The 7865-nt window shown below is 42.0% G+C and overlaps 1 protein-coding gene across 7 annotated transcripts in view; it reads right to left on the reverse strand.

The window, feature by feature from the left end:
• pcm1 (pericentriolar material 1) overlaps nucleotides 1-7865 on the reverse strand; it is a 25851-nt gene that overhangs the window by 9922 nt on the left and 8064 nt on the right. For 6 of the 7 annotated variants that reach the window (XM_024259432.2, XM_024259433.1, XM_036212065.1 and 3 more), the window contains exons 6-21: nucleotides 7595-7714; nucleotides 7197-7383; nucleotides 6871-6980; nucleotides 6418-6691; nucleotides 6185-6335; nucleotides 5693-5899; nucleotides 5040-5203; nucleotides 4627-4853; nucleotides 4052-4176; nucleotides 3823-3952; nucleotides 3054-3233; nucleotides 2785-2966; nucleotides 2418-2648; nucleotides 2078-2336; nucleotides 682-827; nucleotides 391-605 (exon numbers count right to left, since the gene is read on the reverse strand). In XM_024259432.2, the coding sequence (XP_024115200.1) occupies nucleotides 391-605; nucleotides 682-827; nucleotides 2078-2336; nucleotides 2418-2648; nucleotides 2785-2966; nucleotides 3054-3233; nucleotides 3823-3952; nucleotides 4052-4176; nucleotides 4627-4853; nucleotides 5040-5203; nucleotides 5693-5899; nucleotides 6185-6335; nucleotides 6418-6691; nucleotides 6871-6980; nucleotides 7197-7383; nucleotides 7595-7714 (2908 nt within the window). The remainder of the gene's footprint in view (nucleotides 1-390; nucleotides 606-681; nucleotides 828-2077; nucleotides 2337-2417; nucleotides 2649-2784; nucleotides 2967-3053; nucleotides 3234-3822; nucleotides 3953-4051; nucleotides 4177-4626; nucleotides 4854-5039; nucleotides 5204-5692; nucleotides 5900-6184; nucleotides 6336-6417; nucleotides 6692-6870; nucleotides 6981-7196; nucleotides 7384-7594; nucleotides 7715-7865) is intronic. The other variant, XM_036212064.1, reaches the window with a different exon arrangement.

Below are 7865 nucleotides of genomic sequence, written 5' to 3' on the forward strand. Positions count from 1 at the left end.
AAACATTCATTAATTTATTTTGGGATGGGGACAGACATGAATTTTCTAGAACGACGAGAACCAGTTGTTGTCTAAAAAGAAACTCTGCGGTTCACAGCGAAAATAATTACTTTTTTTCAGACGAAATTTTCTGTTTTTGCATGATTTTATGTCTAGTGTGGGAATACAACATGATAAAATGACTAAATAAAGGTAGTGTCACATAAGTGAGGTTGTGCTGATTAAAATGATACCAAATAACCAAGCAGGTTGTCTTTTAAACGGAAAATACAGAGGTAAATTCAAAAGTAGACAAAAACAGTTTTAGGCCCTTGGTTCCAAAGGGTTAATATCTTTACATGGGAAAAAATGGATTGAAAGTCAGAAAAAGAAAAAAAAAAAAGCTCATACTGGAAGGGAATGGGGACATCGGAGAGGCTGGCATGTTGTTGGCTGAAGGATGCAGTGTGGAGGAGAAGGGCAGGGAAATACCAGGAGAGGATGAGGGAGCACAGCTGGACTCTGGAGCTGATCCCTGTTTCCGCGTCTGCCACGCCGCTGCTGCTGCTGAGGAGGAGGACGGCGGGAGCTGCTGCCCCAGGAGATCGTTCAGAACCTGCTTTTGTCTGAAAGAAAAAGTTAGGAAATTCCAACTCCCTGATTGAGCGTCGGTGAAGATAACTGATGTGCTTCGGGTTTCACCTTTGGATGTTGTTCTGTTGCCAGGCCAGCTGGGTGTAGCACTGGTTCAGCTGATGCATGACCAGGTGGACTTGTGGAGAAGACAGGTTGTTGGGCAGCAGGCTGTGCTGACCTGTCAGCAGACTCTGCAGCATGAATGACAGCGTCTGTAAAGGGAAACAAATCATTGAGAGATAAATCCATTCTATACTGTCTGCTTCTGAGAGGTCAGAAAACGTCAATTATGAAGTGGAGATTTTATTTTTCTTCGTTTTTGCTGATACAACACGGATTTCTCCTGTAAGAACTCAAAAACACATGTGGTCAATAAACAGCGGCTTTACAGCCAACAACACATCACCCCCTCGGCACCAACACTCCAACCATAACGCCGGCTATAAAGATTCAAATATGCTGAGCGCAGCTCCCAACATTCAAAATGAAGCTCATTAAAGGGTGATCCAGCTGCCTTTTCACTGCTACTACAAAAAGCAACGATTTGATAGTTTGACTGAAGCTTTATTTCTACTTCCTGTGGTTTATTAACAGTATAGCAACAGTTAACCCCTCTGGGTCTGTAAAACATACATGAAAAGGTGGAATATTGTTAAAAAATTAAGGGATTTTCCCAAATTCTAAATTAAACACCATTAAAAAATTATCAATTATTATTTTGCTGTCCTTGCTTTAGGTTGAGTTACAAGTTGTATTTTAAAGGCGAAAACAAGGTCAAGTAATGTAATTCACATCATCAATGACCATGAAAATGAACTTTCCTTTCAGGTATATATATTTATTACCCATCATTCTTTTGATTAAACCAGCTACAGTTCTCAAAAGGTGCTGAAATCTTGTTTTTTTTTACTTTGGTGTTAATAGAGAAAGGTAACGCTCTGTTGGATAAACATTTAAAGACACTCTCCATAACAAATGGTGTTTTAAGGGGACGTATATTAAGAAAATTAAATTTAAATTTGCATTTCTGAGTATTTCTTTATTCAAATCGCTATAAATCAGGAAAAAGATTTTTGTGCCGTAGGTGCTACAATTAAGTCCACAAGCCCCCTGCTCCACTCCAGTCTGATACATCCACTTGTAAATTAATAAATCTTCCAACATTATAGGTTGGGGGTGTGAGGGACTGTAAGCTTGTGGCAGAGCAAGTGAACCAAGAGCTCTCATCAATGAGAACTAAGGGAAGGTTTACCCAGCAACAATAGCCCCAATCACAACTCAGAGGTGGATTTCTAATGAACTTCTGACGCTCTGCAGAAACTATGTCCAAGAAAACGACAAGTTATTAGATTTAGGCTAAAACTGCCATAATCCTAATTAAAAGACTGCTGGGAACGCTTTTACGATTGATCAAAAGATGATCAGAGTGAGACTAAAATGAAAACGTTGCCAAAGTACTCACCTGCTGGTCCTGCAGAAGCGTTTGACACATGCTGGAGCTGAAGTCCAGCTGTCTCTGTAAGTGGTTGACTTGCTCCTGCCACTGAGTCGAACCCTCTGCAACCGAGAGCTCGGAGGCCCAGCGCAGGTTCTCCTGCCGGCGTATGCCTCCATGCTGACTCGAGGACTGGTTCAAGCTTCTGCTCTGAGGCTTCGTCTTTGTCTTGTTGTGAAGCTGCACATCATTCTCACCAGAAAAGGCAGCTGGAGGTTTTAGATTGCTGAAGACGCACAAAAATAAGCAGAAAGATTTGTTGAAGAAGTTCATGAGATTTGAAATAAAGGTGGCCTCTGACTCTGACCTTCCCTGATTCTTCTTGTTGCTGTAGGAGCACTGGTTCCTGTTCGGCGAGTACAAGGGAAGGTCGTCATCAGAGCTGTTCTCTGTGCATTCTTCTACTTCCTCTTCCTCATCATCATCCTCTGCTCCCAACTCTGAGTGATACTCGTCGGTTTCCCCAGCGTCGTGGCCATCATCGTCGTCTTCGTTGTCATCTAAAGGGCAGGGACTGGAACCCCAAGTGGCCATTGTTCTGAAAACAAATTCAGTAAAGTTCTCTATCGTCCATAATTAAAAATATAGATGCTAATGCACTTATGATTACCACTATAAACCTGCTATCCTACAGACAGGAGAATTTTAAATAGACTTTGATTAGACAGGTCCACCTTTCATCCCTGCTGACAGACAGTGAGGGTGCAGCGTTTTCTTCATGGTCGTCAATTGGACAGGACGAGTCGGCGAAACCATTTCGCCTCTGATGTTCCGCCATTAATGACTCGAGGTGCTTTCGGCGCTGTCGCAGGTCCTCGCGCATGATCTGCCGCCGACGCATTTCCGACCAAAGCTGCTGAAGGTTCAAGAACAGATAAAGAACAGGTAAACACATGAGCGTGATCAAACTGAGTGAACTAATTTCAAATACGGAGCCCCTCACCCCTGTGTCAGGGGCAGCAGCAGCAGCCGCCGCCGCCGCCGCCTCTGGAGCGGCAGGTTTGAGAACAGCCAGGTTGGTTTTCTGTCCAGATGAGGAGACTTTCACAGCCGCAGGAGTGGAGACCATCACTGGAGCCTTCCTCAGCAAACCCTGCTGGCTCGCCGTGCTGGACACAGATGACTGCAACAACAATAGAGATGAAAGTCAGAAACTGCCAACACTTCACATAAAACTACTCACCAGCATTTTCGCATTGAGAAAATGCGTTCACACCAAACAGAGTTTGCCCATCAAATTTGTGTCCTCCCAATGTTGGAGACTTGTTCAAAAATGATGCTCATAAGCCTGATGCTGCAGCCGCGTGTGGGAGGAGCTATCCCCAACAGCTTTTAGCCTCAAATTTTAGCCTGTATATCTCACAGAGACATTGCACAGAAAAATGAGTATAAAATAGAGGATTTTTTTTTTTTGCTTTGATACAAATTAAAAAATGATAAAGTTCAGCAGGGGAATGATCAGATTGTTCTCCATGAACAACATTTTTAACTATTAAGGTACTTTCACTATGCAAAAATAACAGTTTCCAGTAATTTTTTATAAAAGTAATGTAATAATTACTGTAACAATTACTTTGTCAACCAAGCACAACTGCTTTGTTCCAACAACCCCTCAGACACTTGTCTCTGCAGTATAACTGTAAACATAACTATGTTTTGGTAAAGCGCAAAAACTGCAAAGGCAAGCGTGTCTGCATGACTGTAGGGAGTACCTGAAGGTCAGGACAAGCCCACTGCAGATCCTGGATCTTGCTCTGGATTTCAATGAGTCGCTGGCGTTCTTCATGCAGCTGCTTCAATTCCTCCTTCTGCTGACGCAGCTTCTCTTCGTACAGTTTCTCCCTTAGAGGAGAGCAAAAACAGCTGTGATGCAACAAGAAAGGGCACGATTCCCAACTGCAATAACTGCTCTGCTCTTTTTGTTTTTTGGTAATACCACACCTGGCCTTGCTGGTAAGAGCGTGGTCTCTCTGCTTCAATCCTGATCCAAACGTTGCTCGGGTGTTATTTGGCTGCTGGTGCAAAGCTTCATCCTCATTAGCAGTGGTTCCATCAGTGTCATCACTCTGCATTTACAAACAGATAAGATCAGTCAAAAAAAATGTGCCCGTTTCCCTACAGGAGAAACTAAAACATCTGCAGAATATTTTCCAAACTAACATCACGTTTGTTTGCCAATTCAGCTTTCTCCATATTTACTGCAAATCTGACCAGGAAACACCTGAAAATACTTGCTGTGGACATTTAACTGAATGCATCGTCAACTAACATATAACATACTTCATTATAAGACTATCAGTTTCAACAGTTTTCACAAGAATTGGGGGATTTATTGCTTAATTTTGATTTTCTTTTGATAGTTGATAAGTGATGCATGGTTCTGCAACAAATATTGAGAAATTCATTTTTTCTGGATAAAACACTTTACTAATTTCCCATCATGCACCACCTGACTATCAAAAAAAAAACCTTGAGAAGAAATAAGGACATCCAGAACAGTGCGTTTATGACGTCACCTGAACCATGGCGACCAGCTCCTGCAGCTGCCGGAGTTTCTGTTTGGCTGACTGCCGATGAACTTTCTGGGAAAATCCTGCATCGTTCCCGAGGCTGCTCCTCCGACTGGACTCTGAAACACTGTCGGGAACCATCACCCGCACTCCTTCATCATTACCAGCGCGCTCCACTTCTCCATCGTCCTCTCTCTCTTCACCATAAGGGATGTCCCTGTTGTACTGACATTCTTCACCAAAAAAAGAGCAAATTGGTTTCAAACATAAGATAAGTGAAAATTATGCTAAAAAAAGCTGAAAGCAGAACAGATTTACTGGATTTACCTGTTCTTTCAAACTAAAGTCATTTTAAAAATTAATAAAACACATCCTGCTCTGCACAGTACTGGGTCATGTTAGTGTATTCATGAGCGTACCTATGGCCGCTGGGATGTTAAGAGCGTGGAGATTGGCTGCCGCTCGGTTGTTGATCTCACACTGAGTGTTGAGTCTGCTGTCCTGGTTGTTGGTGGCAGACCTGATGCTGCAGCGGTTAGCCAGACTATTCAGGTCTGTCCAGTTCCTGCTGCGCTGAGAGTTTCTACAAAGAAAGGGGAAGAAATGTTGTCATTAACAAATAAGCACTATAGAAAAAAACTAACCTTGTTAAATTAATTATATTTTGTTCAACTGAATATATTTAAAGACCCATTCCAATTAAAAAATGTGTTTTCAACATGTTCTTGTGGCCTTTTTCTCATGATGGAGGACATATATAAAGAAAATTAATCTCAAAGTTGTATTCCTGATCATTTCTTTATTTAGATCATGGTGAATCAGGAGCAGAGGAAAAACAGCAGTTGGAAAAAGGTAAATTTTTAATGTATGAATATCACTTTGCAGAAACTTTGTCTATAAAAAAGTTAGGAAAAAAAAAATAATAATTTTGGCTAAAAAAAAAAAAAAAAAAAAAACAGCCTAATCACAATTAAAAGACTTTGAAGAACGCTTTTAAAACAGATCAAAAAATGATCGGAATGGGTCTTTAATATAATTGGGACATCATACTAATTTATTTAATTAATACTACCTGATGTTGGTTACAGGTTCGTGATTTTCCTGTTCCGAGTCAAACGTGGCCTCAAAAATGGACCCTTCTTCCGTCTCATCTTCCTCCTCCTCATCAGCATCCTTCACGTTTTCATTGACTGCATCCACCATCATGTCAGAGGTCTGCTCGTAGTACTGCACTAATTCCCGTAGCTCGTTCAGACGCTTATGGACCTCCTTTAGCTTCCTGTGTGAAGAAAAAGAAAAAAAAAAAAGAGTTTAAACAATTAAAAAAAAATCCTCACAAGCCAGATGTCCTCTTTCAAATACAACTTTTTTTTAAAAGCCCTCCACAATATAAAACTAAACAAACGAATGGTGGAGATTTTGATAAAAAGAACAGATAAACTTAACAACGGAAAGTTACTTTAGGCTTTTTCCGATGACTGTAATGAAACACCCCTGCGTGCTCCACCCTCCTGCTGATATTTGAGCTGCCTCATTCACTGTGTATGAGTGCTGTTGTTTGTACCTCAGCTTGTCAGCGGAGTTGGAGCCGTCCTGCTGCTGTGAGAATGAAGGCTGGAAGGAAGTGGAAGCCAGAGCCCCGTTAGAGTACAAAGATGATGGACACTCGGAGGATCCTTGAGCTCCTGGACTATGCTGTGCTGACAAGCCACGACCTGATGGAAACAACATGAAAAAAATTATCCTCTGTGTAGTGAAAAACTTAAGAAAAAAAGCTTAGAGAGAAATTCCTCTCACATGAGTTATTATTTAACGTTTGGTCACGGAGTGAATGCAGCTCTTTTAGAATCTTGTCCATGGTTTGCTTCTTGTCCTGAAGTTCCTGGAGCTTGGTGAGTTTGGCGCTGGCGGCTGATGCTCCAGCGTCCAAACCAGCATGAGGACCAGAGGCGGAGTGAAGGAGGGGCCTGTGTTGAGGGGGACCGACAGCTTGGGGAGCCCTGGACCAACAAACCTCTCTGGAGAGCGACAGACTCTGAGCCTGACGCCGGTTATCCGGCACGGCTTTAGTCTGATGGACAGATGTAGAGATGAGAGTCAAATAACTTCTGTTCATCCCAACATGCAGATCTGGGTTCTGTCAAACAGTTAGGCAGACTACACTACAAAAAACTGATATTCTACATTCCTTAAACCTTTTATGCTAACTTGAAATAGCAAAACTGCAGTACAAAAAAATAGAGACTGAACCTGAGAGTCATGTAGCTGGTTGTGAAAGCGCTGAATCAACTCGTTCAACTCCTCATTCAGTTCTGATGTGATACTTAAGCCCGAAATACTGCCGGTGGTTTCCGTGACGACTGAGGGCAACAACAAATTAATATTAGCAAGTACAGACATTATTAAGTACACATTTGACAGGATTTTATTTGCTGAAAGTATGACATTTTAGTTTGATACACTACATCCGTGCAAACGAAAATGTTAACCTTTATTCCTCTTTACAGTGCAGAACGTTCCATAGCTTCACACTAAACCGAGGAACGCTGTTGCGGTCGTTTGTGTGCGTGCCTCACCGTTGTCTTCAGTCAAAGCAAGAGCCTGTTCAGCGCTGTGCTGCATGGCCATTAATGCTTCCTGTCGGCCCTGCAGCGCTCGGAGCTGCTCCTGCTGCTCCAGCATCTTCTTCAGCAGCTCGTGCTGCTTACGCAGGTTCTCCAATTCCTCCCTTTGGTCAGCACTCACTGGCTCGGGTCTGCCGTCCTAAAATACACAGCCATGCATCAGTGAAAGGACTGAATCAATCAAACCCATGGAGGCAACAATGCACTGCAATTCAAGATGGGGAAAAATGTAACAACAATTGTGCTTTTTTATGTATTTTGACATAATTTAATATTCAGAAAAGAACTGTTTTGTTTCTAATAAAATTCTATTTAAAAATAGGAAATTGTGCAACTACAAATGTACTCACTGTTGCATTGGAAACGTCTGAAGACTGAACCTCAATGTTAACAGAAGCACTTTCTACTAGAGAGCCAGAACCAACAGCTGACTCTAAGGTCCCCAGATCACAGTCATCAACCTCCTGCGCCTAAGAAAAAATAACCAAAACATCCCAAAGTGGACATTTACATGCATACAACATTTAAAATGACTGTTGTTAAAGCAGAGTAACAGCTGTCTGTGGGACTGCTCTGTGCTTATAACTAAAAGAGGATGTTCGAACACAACCAACAAAAAAA

Source organism: Oryzias melastigma, linkage group LG1, assembly GCF_002922805.2.
Source record: "Oryzias melastigma strain HK-1 linkage group LG1, ASM292280v2, whole genome shotgun sequence".
Classification (NCBI taxonomy): Eukaryota; Metazoa; Chordata; class Actinopteri; order Beloniformes; family Adrianichthyidae; genus Oryzias; species Oryzias melastigma.